The 16,936-nt window shown below is 38.4% G+C and overlaps 1 protein-coding gene across 6 annotated transcripts in view; it reads left to right on the forward strand.

Moving 5' to 3' along the window:
* Positions 1 to 279: 279 nt before the first annotated feature.
* The window catches only part of cul9 (cullin 9), a 71,901-nt gene continuing 55,244 nt past the window's right edge, over positions 280 to 16,936 (forward strand). For 4 of the 6 annotated variants that reach the window (XM_039690554.2, XM_039690556.2, XM_039690555.2 and 1 more), the window contains exons 1-8: positions 328 to 451; positions 1,174 to 1,210; positions 2,122 to 2,769; positions 6,372 to 6,526; positions 9,316 to 9,909; positions 12,218 to 12,359; positions 12,444 to 12,634; positions 14,690 to 15,089. In XM_039690554.2, the coding sequence (XP_039546488.2) occupies positions 1,174 to 1,210; positions 2,122 to 2,769; positions 6,372 to 6,526; positions 9,316 to 9,909; positions 12,218 to 12,359; positions 12,444 to 12,634; positions 14,690 to 15,089 (2,167 nt within the window). In that variant the 5' untranslated portion in view covers positions 328 to 451. Of the gene's footprint in view, positions 452 to 1,173; positions 1,211 to 2,121; positions 2,770 to 6,371; positions 6,527 to 9,315; positions 9,910 to 12,217; positions 12,360 to 12,443; positions 12,635 to 14,689; positions 15,090 to 16,936 lie in introns of all 6 variants that reach the window. The other 2 variants (XM_089117295.1, XM_089117296.1) reach the window with 1 other exon arrangement.

The following is a 16,936-nucleotide window of genomic DNA, read 5'->3' on the forward strand; positions in this document are numbered from 1 at the left end:
ATCCCCCCGGAGCAGTATCATGGATAGATGCACTTTTTATGGACTTCAAAACCGAAACAATCATTCACTGCCATTATAAAGCTTAAAGAAGAACGTCATATACACCTTAGGTTGGCTTGAGGACGATTAATCATGGGCTAATTTTGCTTTTTGAGTGAACTATCCCTTTAAGATATATAAAGTCTTTGATATTCCTCTGCGACCACTCCTGTAGTTCCTCCATGTCGGCAGGTGGCAGTAACCCGTTGCTGCATTCAGGCGTTGGCGTACACGCGAGTTGAATGCATACGTTCCACAGGAAGCAGCGCCGCAGACTGTACCACTACACTTAACTATACAACAGGCAGCAAAAACGACTTCAGGCTGGGCAACGATACGCTACCACGGAGAAGAAAACTCCATCCACCCAGGGGGAAAGTCGAGAAGGAGGGGAGGCCCTGCAACACCGGAGGTGAGTCAAGCGCAGTTTTGGCGCTCAATGAGGGCTTTTTATGTCTTTTTGACACAGAGGCCGCACTGACAGCTAGTTGCAGCATATGTAAGTTTCTCTGCTAGCGACGCGACGCAACAAACCAGAACGCTCGAATTATAACGCGCGGAGCTAATTCGTGCTTCTCACACACTATACAGCTTTGTTGTTTACACGCGTTTCAGTTTGACGCGTCATGTTTCGTTTTGACCCGCCGCGTCACGTTGCCTGTTTGCAGTGTTGATGTTAGCGTTAACTTAATGCGCACTTGTTCGCTGCAGCTCGTTGGTTTAAACGCATCACAGGAGAAAACTGGTTTAAACTCCTTTCCATGAACACAAAGCACGTTGTGTGTTAGTTAAACCTCCGGGGATCACACACCCATGAAGACATCAGGCCCGTGTGACGATATTTTGCAACATCGCTAGCGCACTGACAGCAGCTGTGAGAAGAAGTAATGTGACGTTTGTAAACGTTGTTAACTTGGCGAATTTTAGGGTGGCATATCCCTTGCCATCAATAAAACACTTCTGGTAATGGAATCTGGACGTATTGAAACTGAAACAGCCCAACCTTTCAGTTCTCTCTCCTATGTAAGTTACTGTAGCTTGAAATCTTCAGGTCTATAAGGGATAGTTCATCCATAATTGATTGTATGATGAAAAATGTCTTTCAATTAAAATATCTTTATTTGTGTTTCGAAGATGAACGAAACTCTTATGGGTTTGGCAAGATATGAGGGTGAGTAATTGATTATAGAAATTTCAATTGAGACTGAGAGAGAGATATTCCTTTAATATGACACTGGATCATGGATGATGTATTACAGAAACATCCCAACGCTTTAAGTCCTGACTAATCTACCTTGAAAGTGTTAGTTCATCTAAAAATGATAAGTATATCATCATTTACTCACCCTCATGTCATTCCAAACTCTTTGGAAAACCAAATGAAGATATTTAATGAAACCTGATAGATTTTTGTCCCTCCATTTAATGTCCATTCCACTAAAATTACAAAATGTTTATAAAGCAATTGAGAACACTCTTGTGTTATATGTATGTGCAATTGTGCATGCATAGATCAATGTTTAAATTAGAAAAAAATCGATTTGATTAAATCGTTTTATTCGTTTCTTTCACTTTCTATTTTTTTGAAGCATCATCGATTTGGACCGAAATCTCTCAGATTTCACTTAAATGCCTTTATTTGTGGTTCAAAGCTGAACAAAAGTCTCATGGGTTTGGAACAACCTGAGGGCGAGTAATTAATGACAGAGAGTTCATTTTCCGGTGAACTATCCAGAAATGAAGCTATAAAATAAAATCCCAAATTCAATCTGTAGTTTTACAATCTCTTTATGAACTTTATGAAGAATCAGAAGGGACAGAAATCTCTCAGATTTCGTTAAAGATTTTCATTTGTGTTCTGAAGAAAACAAAAGTCTTACAAGTTAGGAACGACACGAGGGTCAGTAATGAATCACAGAATTTTCATTTTTATATGAACTAACCCTTTAAATCATAGGACCGGATGTTTATGTAATACAGTGATTTTATTTATTTTTAATACATTTCTTCATCATTAAGGATGTAATTACCAGATATACATATTAAATCGCTCTTATTATTATTATTTTGTTTAATTCTCAGCTACCATGGTGGGTGAGCGCCGCAACGGCAACCTTCTGGTCCAGCTGGGCCCGAAGCTTCAGGCTTACCCAGAGGAGCTGATCCGCCAGAGGAGGACTCACGACGGGCAGACGGAGTATCTGATTCGCTGGAGTCTCCTGGCTGTGGAGGACAGCAGCGGTTCCGGCGGCAGCAATGAGGCTAGCGGCGGCGGCAGCAGTAGTTCAGGCGTCGGCGGCTCCGGTGGCTCCACTTCAGGAGAGAGCAAGACCGAGAGCATCCTCATGTGGATGTCCACTGAAGACGTGTACGCCAACTGCCCCACTCTGCTCGGCAAGCGCAAGGCTGACTCCCAGAGGCCTCTGCAGGAGGAGGAGGAGCGGCCCACGGACGTCACCTTTGACGAGGGAGAACTGTTGGACATGAAAGACGACGTGAAGAATCTCGTCCGCCGAGCCCGGAAGCAAATGGCCAAGAACAGCGACTTCGGGATAAGCATCACGCACACCATCCACGTGTTGAGCGCGTACGCTAGCATCGGCTCTCTGGTGGGAGTCTTCAAGGAGACCGGTGCTCTCGACCTGCTCATGGAACTGCTCTGCAACAAGGAGCGACAGACCAGACGCAGCGCCGGCAAGATGTTGCGAGCCCTGGCTTCTCACGATGCGGGTGAGTCGCGCGTTTCTGTATTTAACTCTATTCGCCAATCTCTAAACGATCTCATGTCTATTGGCTATGATCTTTTGCTGCATCTGAGGAACCATTTTGGAGTTGTTGTTTCAAGCGGTTTAAAGTAAAACTCTCACTTCCTATGGTATTTCCCCTTGAATGAAAAGTAACACTATCAGTACTCGATCAAATTAAATTAGCCTAGGAATTAGGAATAACTTGATCTTAATATTGCATTATTTGCTTAATGTATGCATTACACCCATCATTTTTCAGTAAACAAACTTTAATTATTTGTTACAGTTATTTTACAGGTGTGTGTATGTTCAATATTGACTTGAAGCAAACTCTATTCCAAACAAAGACGTTTCCTTGTCTTGTTTAATTTATTCAGTAAAATTGTTTCCATTGTAGTTTATGTGCATGTCTTCTTTCTCAAGTGCTCAATATGGATTATGGAAATAGATCTCTGTAATCATATTTATAAATTAGCTTATCTAAACATATTGAAACGGACTAAAAGTGCTTATGAAACTGAATTTTTATTATTTATTTGTAAGTGCTTTAAATAATTAGTCTGTGTAATAATACCTATTATTCTTGTAGCATTTAAAATCAAACACTGGATTTTAAGCATGGAAAATAAGAAAATAAAAGTATTTTTGATTTAATGAAAATATCAAAAACAGTATAGGAGGTCTTGCTCGTTGGTTTGAATGAATACTATAAGTATAAAATAAAAATCTTAAGTACGTTCAGAGTCAGAGTTAAATAAACTATAATTGAATTCCTTCGAATTATATATTCTTTTTTTTCTATTGATCATGCAAACTTGCCAAAACAAGGAGTGTCCTCCATGTTTGATTCCAAGCCAAGAGGTCAATCTGTCTTTTCGCTCGTGTGTTGCTCTCCCACAGTCATGTGCATATGGATTGTATTGCAAAGCCTAAGGTGAACCTTTAAGTAAAGACTCTGTATTGACGTTAGACCACAGCACAAGTTTGATGAAGCCACAGATTGTCGTCAGTGTGAGATATTGGGTATTGTGAGTCATCAGAGACAGTGGGCTGTGTCACAGCGCTCTCTGCTTTCACTGTTGGCAGTGTCTAAAAGGACCCTATAGGACTAGATGAGATAACTTTATTTTTCAGCATGGGTTCGATTGAACTCTTTTTGTCATGCTCAAAAATTGAGAAAGCTTCTGTTTTAGAGCTATGTCTAAAAAGTAGAAGCAAAAACTAGTGATGTTAATAAGGCAATGTTACTATGATTTTTTTTGATAATTCCTTTTTTGGAAGGGGAAATGTTGTAAAGGACCCCTTACGAAGGGGGGCTTTCCAGTTCCTGCTCTCATTCCTTTGACTCTTAATCACAGGATATACTTATTCATCTCTAGTTCCTCTGAATAGGGTGAGGCATTTGTGTCATTCACTCCAGACCACAGGCATGTGGCACTGGCTCATGTTTAGCCGGGTTCTCCCTGTACATTATCCCTGATTATTAACACAATATTCATGAGATATTAGCAATATTTTGTTAGAGGAATCTTTTTCTACAAATATTTATATTATTCATATGTGTATGTGTGTGTATTCCTTAGTACATTTCTCCAGAATCCAGGACAGTGGTTGAGCAAGAATATGGATTGCCAGACCCGTCAAATAAACAGAGCAATGTTTAGATAGCACTGTTTTTTGGGTTTTTTTTACACACTACAGTTACCTAATGTTAAGATATAGTATTTAACATCAAAATTACTATGACTAGCGGCCCACATTATTTCTTGTACATAGGCTAGTGGAATTGTAAGAAGTTGCAGGTGTTAATGCAGTGTATACACTACTGAAGCTTTGCAGTCTTAAAGGGTTAGTTCACCCAAAAATGAAAATTCTGTCAGTATTTACTCGCCCTCAAGTTGTTCCAAACGTCTATGAGTTTATTTGTTCTGCTGAACACAAAGGAAGATATTTGGAAGAATGTTGTAATCAAACAGATCTCAGTCCCCATTGACTACCATAGTAGGAAAAAATACATACTATATAGTCAATGGGGATTGAGATCTGTTTAATTTAAAACATTCTTCCAAATATCTTCTTTTGTGTTCAGCAGAACAAATAAACACATAGAAGTTTGGAACAACACGAGGGCGAGTAAATACTGACAGAATTTTCATTTTTGGGTGAACTAACCCTTTAAGCAGAACTTGCATGAAGGTGCTTTGACTCTGTTTTTGCAGAAAGGGGTTTCTGAGAATAGTCAAGTATCAGCACAATAGTTGCTGCTCAGTCATTTTCCTGTGGGTGAGATGTGGATGTTTTTCTGTTATTTGTCTGACTAGTGTTTTGCGTAATACCTGTCTTTTATCCAGTTGCTTAAAGGAGTAGTTCACTTTTAAAAAACTTTTGCTGATAATTTACTCACCCCCATGTCATCCAAGATGTCCATGTCTTTCTTTCTTCAGTCAAAAAGAAATTAAGGTTTTTGATGAAAACATTCCAAGATTTTTCTCCATATAATGGACTTCAATGGGTTTTGATGAACGAGTTTAAACTGGAGTCGCACAGAAACAGAGCAAGGCGACCATTTGAGCTAATAAAACTTAAACTTTGTTAATAATTTTTTTAATGAGTGATCGTTTCGCTTGATAAGACCCTTATTCATCGTCTGGAATCGTTTAAAGCCCTTTGAAAAGTTTGTAGTTTGCACAGAAAGTGTCGTTTGGACCTTGAACCGTTTGGACCCCATTGAAGTCCATTATATGGAGAAAATCCAGGAAGGTTTTCATCAAAATCCTTAATTTCTTTTCGACTGAAGAAAGAATGACATGGACATCTTGGATGACATGGGGGTGAGTAAATTATCAGCAAAAGTTTTTTAAAAGTGAACTACTCCTTTAAATGATATTGAAAATGGTGGTAAGATTTATTAAATCTCAATGGTATAAAAATGTTGATATCTTAACCTTATTTAAAGCAAAAATATAAGGTTGTGGTCATATCGTCTACCTCTAAGCCCGACCATGTTTAAATCACATATTCAAGCTCTACCCTTTTTTTTCCCCATGAATATATTAAAAACCAAGATCTGTTTTTTTTGCCTCTTTGTTTTTAAATGGAGAAAACAAGCCCCAGACTAAAGTGTCAGTCATACCCATTTAATTTTTTCTTCAAACACACTAAAATTGCTTAATTTCGTTTTGGTCTTGGTGCTCTTGATGTGCATTTTTAGATTTGCAAAGTGTCTGTGAATTGTCTGGTTGTTACAGGCTTATGATTGTTCCATTTGGCATATGGTGCATTAAACTCCATTGCTTTTGATTTGTTGTTGATTATTAACACTATAACAATAATAATGAAAGTTCAGTTGTTAGTTTGAGACCTCCTTAAAGAAACTCTATTGCCAAATTAAAACTGGATTACAATCATTGTGATATTCATGTACTCTAAGTATAATGGGTAAATTTGATTCCCAGAGAATGCTTGCGTTAATAAAATGTCTACTTGTTATGCAGTGTTAGTCGCTTTGGATAAAAGTGTCTGCCAAATGTGTAACAAAAGTAAATGAAGACATTGTTGATAAGGATGATATTGTTTGACTTTCAGGGAGTCGTGCCTATGTGCTCCTGTCCCTCAGCCAGCAGGATGGCATCGAGCAGCACATGGACTTTGATAACCGCTACACCCTGCTGGAGCTTTTTGCAGAAACCACCTCCTCTGAGGAGCATGGCATCTCCTTTGAGGGCATTCATCTTCCCCAGGTGCTCATCTTCCTTTACAATCTAGATATGTCCTCGTTGTCTGCTGTCTACATAGCTAACTTCATCATTGGCAGCAACTTGTGCGACATGATATAGCGCTTCTTCCACGAGCTTAACGGGATGCAACACACAATTGATTGCAATAGAAGCTTTGAGGGAACCTTGCATTTTCCATCAAAGTAAAAGTTTGATGATTTAAAAGGCTCATGAACTGGCTTTTTAAATATTATAGTATGGTTGTCTGAGGTCAACTTATGACGTCCGCTTGGTTTTTGCATTCAAAAACATGAATAAGTAATAGGCTTTTTTGTACCTACAAGTTTTGAGCCTAGCTGAAAAACGCTTGGTTTTTATGGGCGTTTCGCACTGAAGACTTGGAAATAAACGCGATATTCCACTGCTGTGAATGGATAACAGTTGCATATTATAATGAGTTTCGACTCACCCTTCGATGCACTTGGGGGAAATTGTTTTAAAAACGTCCAATGTTGTAAAATGGCAACCGGAATGATTCGCCCATAAATGTTCGACCCAGAGTCCGTGTGTTGCACCATTCCTGTCAGATCCAATATAGACGACACAGCACCGTTCTTTACTCTTAATCGGTCTGCAAATCCAGTCTTGTTTACAAAACAATCCTCAGTGAAATGAAGCGAACAAACGGACAATGTTTTATACGTCATTAAAAATAAAGTTTATCCATGCAGTCCTATTGGAATCCAGAGGAAGCTTCTGCAGCGACTGTCTTCTTCCACAACCAGGCACTGCACTATATTCTGTATCGCTCGGTAGCTCAATCCGGTTTGTCGTCACGAGGTAGGCATCTATGTTATTTAGCTTTGCATGTAATGCGCAAATCGGTGGGCGGGGCTAAGCAGGCCATGTTGAAGTAGGCATTGATCTTCTTCTGCGGGGGTGGTGTTTTATCCTCTTTGACGTCATAGTTCCCCACTTTGAAAAGTGAGTCGTTTGCTGAGCCTGGCGTCAATAAAAGCTTTTATTGGACTAACAAGGACGTTTTCAGTTCTGAAACTTACAGGATATTCTTATAATATGATGACCTCTTAGATGTCAAAATCTCAAGGAAAATTTGATTTCTCAGTTCATCACCCCTTTAACATTTGAGAATTAAGAAATGAACACAACCATAAATATTAGTATTGCAACTTTACAGTTCTAATGTAAAATTAAATTACTATTATAAAATTTTTTTAAATACTTATATTATTATATTTTACTTCAATAATTTTTCAGTAGGGGTGTAAAGGTGCAAATTACTCAAGTTTTTAGGGTCACGGTTTCGGGATGGTTCTGTATGTGCTGTGTTTAGGGGAAAAAAGGACTACTGTCAAATAAAAATAAAGAATATATATACAAATAATCAAACTACTAGCAACAGCTATACTTGCCAAAATGACAATGGTGACACAAATTGTGTGTGAATTTGAAAATTTGCGCATTAATCTTCTCGCAGCGCACGTGCGAGTATTTCATGTCTTGCGCTTGAATGTTTAAATTTGTTTCAATTTTGTAAAATGGCTTATATGAGTTTAGTTTAAACAGCGACGGTCACGGCAACATGTGCTGTTCAGGCTCTCATGCGCTCATACGCTGTCAACACCCATGTGATGACGGAGTAAATGACTGGTCATTTTAGAGGATCCAGAACTCGCATGAACAAAGTTTAGGGAAAGCCAGAATGTGTACACCGACAAAAACATACAGTAGCCTTAAGGCCTGTTCACATCGGGACGAATTTTGCGTGCGTTATTTGCCGAAGTTCAACGCTTCGTGACTAAACAAAGGGCGCCAATGTGAGTGTGCACACCGACGCGTAAAAGCGTAATTTTTTCAAAAAAAACGCCTCGGGTTTGTTTTTTTAGTTTGACGCGCTGCATCAAAAACTATCCGAACAATGAGATTGGCACTTTTTTTGTGTTTGGAGCTTCTGAAGTTACAGTAAAACACAACTTGGGGGCACTCAAACACAAAACGGTCTTGCCGAGCACACAAATGCAACGGCAAAGAAGATATACGTGTTGCCGTTTACACAGCCAGGAAGAAATAAGATAAGGAAGATGCAAGGCAAGATGAATGTAGAGCTGCAGCTGGTCTCGCTGGTGTTGGAACATAAAGAACTATATGACAAACACGACAGGGACTACAAACATCTTGATAAAAGAGAACTGAAATGGAGTGGTATTGCAGAGCAAATTGGCGCCATCTAATGATGAACCACAGCTGGAGAACGGTATTTAAAAAAATACATAAATAATATAAACACTGAGAACCATTACACCTTTTTTTTCAGTGAGATATTACAATAGTAGTTTTCTTAATTTTTTATGTGGTAATATCATTAATATTAAGAAAGCCTTAAACAAGAAAAGCAAACCTGAATTTTTTTTTTTTCAAATCACATTTTAAATTTCAGTCACCTCACAATTGTTTATTTTTCCCCAAATCGTGCAGCCTTACTTGTGGGCCATTGACATTTCCATACATTGTTTACAACCATGAGGTGTAATTCTGAAAATGAACAAATTTACTGATATTATACTGAGGGACTCAAATTAATCAAATTAAAAGGAAAATTCCTTTTGTCATATTATTTTATTATTTCTTAGGGAAAAAAACAAGCAGTGAAATTTTGTACAAATTGTGCCCCCCCAAAAAATAATTCTTAAATGATTTTTCATTTCTTTATTTTTGGAAACTCGTTAGTTTTCTTTGACCCTGTACCAATGTTTGTGTGTAACAATGTAACACTTGGGTTTTGTCTATTTTAGATTCCAGGCAAGTTGCTTTTCTCTCTGGTGAAGCGTTACTTGTGCGTCACATCATTGATGGACAAGCTCAACACTGCCGGGGTGGATTCCTCCTCTGAGCGCCAGGACGTCGGCCCTTCCTCATCCTCCTCCTCCTCCACGGCTTCCTACCAATCAGAGCAGGCGCGTGTGCAGCGGGAGTTCGAGTTCACCATGGCCATGGCCAACCTCATCTCAGAGCTGGTGCGTGTCATGGGCTGGGACCGCAACCGACAGCTGCCCTTCACCTCCATGAGCTCAAGCCGAGGGCTGGAGGAAATCAATAATGAAATCCAGAAACACCCCATCCGCTCCATCTTTCAGCCGCGCTTCTCCGCCTCGCCTTCCATCATGGTCACTACAGCAATGGCTGCGGTCACGCCACCAAAGAAGAAGAAAACCACAAATGGTTTCAAGACACGTTCGGACTTCACTTCACGTTCAGCATACGTGGAGTACGTGCAGGACAATCTGAAGAGTGGCATGATGGTCCGTATGCTGGAGGACTACGAGGAGGTCAGTGCCGGGGATGAAGGAGAGTTTCGCTACAGTAATGACGGCTCACCGCCGGTCCAGGTTAGTGCTGTGTGAAAGCATGAAGCTCAATATCAGACACTTCACGTTTAACTCTGGTTTTCCTTTTATATAGTTTAAAGGTTGTATCAGCGATTCTGGGTGATGTCACTTTTGTGTTTGAAGCGAGATCCCAAACAAACCAAGTTAGCTTGCCCCTCCCTCCTGTTTCGTGCGTCAGGAAAAAAATTATCATTCACACGCATTTCTTAAAGCGACAAACACACTATTTTCAGATTGACGGTCTACCTCAATGATGGCTCATTCTGTGAACTGTAAAATGTGAACTTGGCTGCATATGTATGTATATGAAATCTGCAGTCGAGCCTTGTCATATCATACAGCTAGTTTTGCTGGTGTTTCACTGGAAGCAGCTGTATGATAAAACGTACCAGAATCAGTCATATAGCTACAGATCTAACATTATGGGGAAAACTAATGGTAACGATAATGTTTTAACAGCTTATTATTATTTTTCGACTTAAGTTATTCTTAAACGTAGACTAGTGTTATTGCTAGTAGTACAATGTTATGGCTACACATCAAAGTCGACGCAACTCACACACACTAAATCCCTACAATCTGATATTCGATACAGCTATCCAAGTTTAGTTGAGCTTCATATTTTTTTAAAGAATCATGTTTTCACACAGATTTCACATATAAAAAAGTCAGCACTAGAGCTACTGACCTGTCCAGAAGAAACCGTGCAACCTCGGCTCCCGATTTAAACATTTTCAATTCTTTTGAGTTCTCTCCACCGTTCAAAAGCCTTCCCGATTATTAGTTTCTTTGATGAAAAACAACGGTATTCCCTCGCCCTAATCCTCCTGTTCTTCTTGGGGATTGCCTCTTCCATGTTAAATGTATCTGGTCCGTTGATGGCGGTTGATAGACACTGGCTTATTCTTCAGCTCCGACTTCGCGTGCAGGTGCCGTGAACAAGCGCAAAAACAAACACCCGCCCCTGTCGGTGATTGGTTAGAACACTGTTTATTTTAATTTTGAGTGGTGGTTGTACCCATTTGTTTTTGTGTGCAGATCTCAGAGCCTAAGCTGCGTTTTTTTGACAGCCTGCTTATGGGGCGGGCAGCTAGCGGATCGTTAGGAAAGATTAGATGAATGTGATCATTTTTGTTTGGGCCTGAAATCGCCTATACAACCTTTAATGTTGAAAATGTTTCTAAAATTAGAAATGTGCATTATTAGGAGCTGTTCACACTGAACATGTTTTTGCATTTCACTGCGGTACTTTTCCATTGTTTTTATCATGTGCACTAAGACCAGTGGTTCTCAACCATTTTGAACCAGCGTCTTATTCAAAATTTTAGGTCCACCATCAAATTCCTTGACTATAAATGTTGATTATTATTCTGTTTATAATAATTATAATTAATAATAGTTATCATTAAATAGAAATAATATCATAAAAAGTCATGACTGGACAGATGGATTATGATTATCATTTGTTTCCCACGGACTAAAAAAGCCATGTGAATAGAAATTATATGTATGCATGTGAAACAAACAAAGCCCTAAAGTTTAAGTCAAACTTAATAGCTTGCTTATCACACACAGCAAACAATATGCATTATTATGAATAATTCCAATGGAAAACAAAAGCAAAGTAAATAAGAGAATGATTAACCTTCAATCTCTGGTTTGTTTCATCTGGACGCTAGACGCCAAGATGAGTTTGCAAGTCCAAACCGGCAGGTTTTACACCCCTCTCTCTCATCGTGAAGGTTGCTTCCTCTGGAGGCCACGTGTGTCCGCCGTATATGTTTTCAAGGTTGTCTTATTTCAGAAAAGAAACCATTATAAAAATGACTTTTCCTTGTGAGTCATAACGAAGTTCGATTCATTTTCTTTCATAGTCTGGGATGTAAAAGTTCTTTCATACTGAGCGCGATTTAAATGGCGTGAATGTATGACAATAACTGTCTTATAAATTTAATTTCTAAACACTCCTCAAAAAAAATATTTTTTCAGGCTGAACCAGCCAATGTGCTTCTGCAGTCCTCCTGACAAACACATGCTCTGTCAATATCTAATCAACCCTGTATTAAAGCTCGACCTTTCACATTCATGATTGCTCAAGTTCAACCATTCGACCCCGGTACCAAAGTTAACGTAACATGCGCAAAAAGAAGAGCGAGGCATGAGTTAAACCTCATAAAATTAATAGAAAATAAAAATGCTCATATAATATTTACTTTTTAGTTTGCCAATCAGCATTATCTAAAGTTGTCCTTTTGCTTAGGGTAAAAAGGGCCTGAATTAAAATCCTGTCATGTTTTGGCTTTTGCAGGTGTACTGGAACTCCCTCTCCAGGACCTACTGGGTTCACTGGCATATGATTGAAATTTTGGGCAACGGCAGTGGAGGACCGGCTGAGAAAGAGACGCAGGAAAAGGCCTCCTCCCTCACGGAGACACTCAAACTCACTACAGGTTAGACAAAAGTCATCAAGGACTCTCACACTCCATCACATGTTTGTGTTTGCTTTATATGTGTATCCATCTCTTTCTGAACAGTGAGTCAGACGTTCTTCTCAAAGCCCCCCGGTGGGCTGTACACATTGCCTTACCTGATGGAGGGCTCTCAGAACGACGCAAGCACCCTGAGCCGTGCTGAATGGTGGGAAGTGCTCTTTTTCATCAAGAAGCTGGAACCCAAGCAGCAGCAAGAGATCAACAACATCCTGCGACAGAGCCTCGATGAACCGGTACTCACTCCCTCTCCTCCGCTCTGCTTTTTACACAGGCTAGAATAGGCTAGTTTTAAGAAGCTATGAGTGTGTTTACTTGTACTCTGGGTCTAAAGTTAAAGTAAATTTACCAGCCATGCTGTTCATAGTCTTTGTTAAAATAAATACAGTGTCCTGAGTAGGGTTGGGAACCGAGAACCGGTTCTTTTCCAGAACCGGTTGTGTTTTTGAAAAAATACCGGAACCGTGCAAAATTCCTAAGTTTCGGTTCCGAAAACGGTTCTGATGCCGATGCGATATCATCATGTGGGCGAAGTGCTGGGAGTAGAAGACGCCGTCTTATTCCTAAATGACGACAACTTCACCACTGAAGTTGCGATTTGCTCTCACACGCGCTGCATTTGTCACACACAGACACACGCACGCTGCGCGCGCCGACCGCTGAGTCACTCTCTAGCCTACATTCAAATCTGTTTGCGCTGAGAGAGAGAGAGAGAGCAGTTGTCGATATGAAACTGCTTTACAATCACACAGTCTCAATATTTATTTGTTTCACATATTCAAATGATTTCCGTTACAGAATTAGTGAGATTATAGTTTGAGTAAACCTTGACGGTAGTGGTCAAAACAGATGCAGTCCGTATATTTTTTGTGTTCAGAATTTACAAAATATATACAATGAGCGAGTGCATCATAATGTTTTTTTTTTTCAAACAGTGTTTTTGTCTTATCTTGAATCACTACGTAAAGCCTGTAATAAGCGTTAATACTCGGACTTCTTTAGACTGGCCGGCGGATCGCAGCTGCTGCGGAGTAGCCCAATGCCTGCGTGACTCGTCATGGACATAAACAGAGAGAAGTAGCTCCGGCAACAATGTTCTTCCGCAAGACGCATGCAGTTCTGTTTATTAACTGCTAGAGCGCCGATTTATCCAGTAATGAAATAAGTAAAGTCTTTATGAATCAATCATTCAAACCGTTTTAAAAAATAATCTGTTCTACACACATATGTGTGTTAAAGCATATACTATTCCTTCTGAGAGGGTATTCTTCTTCACTGTTGGAGATACAATAAAGGAGAGGTCTAAATTATTATAGAGAATGCAGAATTTTTTAATTTCCTTTATATATAATTTTTTTTTTTGCAAAGATTGCTTAATAATATTTTGAGTTTGTTTACATTACCAGTCTGTTAAACTAATTTGTCATGTACTATAAGAAATAAACACAAAAAGGATTGTGGATTTTTCTCTTACTAATATTTTTAATTGAATGGGAACCGGAATCGTTTGGCGGAACCGGAATCGGAACCGGAACCGGAAAATTTCTCACGATTCCCAACCCTAGTCCTGAGTGTCCCCCTACAAAGGTTTAGGATTTAGACAAATTTAAAACAGAAAAATTATCCAAAATGTGAATTTCATGAAGCCTGTCAAAATAATTTCTGGGTCATATTTACCCTTAAATAAAAAGATATAGGATATATAATTTGTAAAAAAAAAAAAATAATAATAATAATTAATTTGTAAAAAAAAAAAATACTTAACAATGATTATGTAATTTTTTTTTCTACTATGTTATTATTTAGCAAGGACATATTCAATTAATCAAAAGTGAAAGTAAAGACATTTATAATGTTACCAAAAATTTAATTCCATATAAATACTGTTCTATTGAACTTTAAAAAAAAGTATGTTACACAAAAAATAGTGCAACTGTCTTCAACATGACTAATAATAATAATAGATGTTTATTGAGCAGCAAATCAGCATAGAAAAGTTATTTTGAATTATAATATTTACATTATAATTTATGAGTGTTTTTGCTATATTTTTGATTAAACAAATGCAGCCTTGGTGAGCATCAGAGACTTAAAAAATATTACTATATATTGCATAAATTAATTGTATTATGCATCTGTGTTATCCTTATTTTGCAAGTTGGCCATTGGCCTAGATATCACTCTCAGCCATATATAAAATGTTTAAATTGAACTAGGCAACGACTGTAATTCCCTCTACTAAAAATGCTTGTTTCATGCTTTCTCTCCGGTTTGTTCTTGGTATCTGTTAGATGGTAGAACTTGATGATTCGACTCTCATCCAGCTGTCCCTCACGGGTGAGGTGGCGAGGAAAGTCCTCCACTACCTGAAACAGAGTTTGCAGGCCTCCTGTCTGGGTGACCTGCTCTGCTCCCACACTTTCATCAAGCACTACCTGAGCTGTGGAGGTGCCGGCCTTGAGGATGAGGAAATGCTGATGGACGGCTCGCTTGGGGGACAAGGAGCATCGTCGTCTTCATCGCTGTCTTCGGCCACGTTATCCTCCTCCTCAGCTTCTTCCTGCATCATGGGCTCTGTGTCCAAGAAAGCTAAGAAAGAGATCCCAGCAGACACAGGCAGTGAGACCGAAAGTGAACTTCCCAGTGAAGATGACACCAAGTATCCCGATGACCTGGAGGAGAAGATGAAAGGCAAGTCTTGGTTTCAAGCCTTTTGGTGTTGCTTTATGCATGTATGTTACTTTGCTTTATGTATGACTGTTAGTGGAACCTCTTTTTTTTATATATATATATATTTTATACATAATGTAAATGTATATATAATATAAAAAAAAAAATTTGAATATGACAGTAGAAACGTGTGTCCTACAGGGGGGGATATATCGTACGCTGCAAATAGATTTGCCTAAGGCAAATTAAAACTTGCATGGCTCAACACTTAGGGTTTTTATCTATTGGCCAAGTCAGGCCAGTGGTTTATATTTTTACTTGGAAAAAAAATTATATAAAATGTGTTCATTGTTTTTGACCCATATAACTGTATTCTAATAAATTACGATGCCAAAGGTTAGATACCGGTGGAATTTGACAATTCTTTGATTCCAGTTTCAATAATGCAACAAAAAATACTAGCCTAAATAAATAAAGTTAAAACATTATTAAAGACAATGAACACTCAATAATAAAATGAGTACAAAAAACATACAATCTCTTAAATCTTTTCAGATTGGTCTAACTTGGACTATTATTTAAATTAATTTGATTGTTTTTTGTTCTCATTTTATTACTGAGTGTTTACTTGTCTTTAATAATGTTTTAACTTTATTTGTTTAGGCTAGTATTTTTTGTTGCATGATTGAAACTGGAATCAAAACTAAGTAAACTCTCAGTAATAATTCAATAGAACAAAGATGCAAATGAAAAATGTTGCTTAAATCTTTTCAGATTGGTCTAACAGTAGTAGGTAAGAAATTGTACAGAAATTGAATAAAGTAATTTTATTTTATTTTTTTATCCTTATTTAACTTTTTACATAAGTTATTTAGTCAAGAGTAGTCAGTGATTTTTCTCTGTCTTTTGCTGTTTGATTAAAAGGGATCTATTATGCCTCTTTCTACCAGATGTAATAAGTCTCAGGTGTCTGCAGAATGTGTCCGTGAAGTTTCAGCTCTAAATACCCACAGATCATGTATAGCATCTTGTAAAAGCCATTTTTGAGTGAAAGAAACCAAACATGCTGTTTTCATCCATATATCTTTAAATGAAAATGAGCTTCTCGTGCCTCAGATACTCTGCGAAAAACTAAAACGTCTGTTTTTGATCATCATCTCTATCGCGGTCACTCTCGTGTGACGTTGCAGTTCTTCATCATCATGAAAGTTTATTATCTGCATGCGTTTTAAACTTCACATCACTTCACTTCACTTCAAGCTGACTTTCAGACAGAGCGCTCCGCAAGTCCTCTTTCACATGTTATTGCGCTTAAACTCTCAAAAACACAAGGTTACAAACAGTCGGTTATATCTGAATGTAAACAAGAGGTACAGAAATCACATATTAGATCTGTGTATTAAAGTGACAGGAGAGTAATATGCAGTACCTACTGCTGTATATGCTGTTAATATGAATGTAAAACAAAAGAAAAACAAAATTACTCACTTCTCTTTATTAAATAACTTTAATAGCTTTAATAAGAATACATTTCTTACTTGAATGCTGCTGTTAAATTCTCTGGCCAGGAGATAAACATGGCGGACTGTGTACAGCTCACTGAGGACGGGGTTTGTGCTAATAGGAAAGAGTCCGTCAGCTGTCGTGGGCCTAAGCATTTGTGTCGTCTAATGGCATAGAAACTGCAAGCGGCTTATTTTGAGTCATTACTTTTTATTAATGGGGATTTGAAAAAAGAAGTGGGTGGATTTTTACCATTATAGAGTGGTTGTGTGTACAACACTGCCAACACACATTTATGTTCAAACATCATGGAAAAGGTAATTTTTCATAATGGTCCCCTTTAAAGTGGTGTTGACTGCTTTTTT

Source organism: Pimephales promelas, chromosome 11, assembly GCF_988280905.1.
Source record: "Pimephales promelas chromosome 11, fPimPro1.hap1.1, whole genome shotgun sequence".
NCBI lineage: Eukaryota > Metazoa > Chordata > Actinopteri > Cypriniformes > Leuciscidae > Pimephales > Pimephales promelas.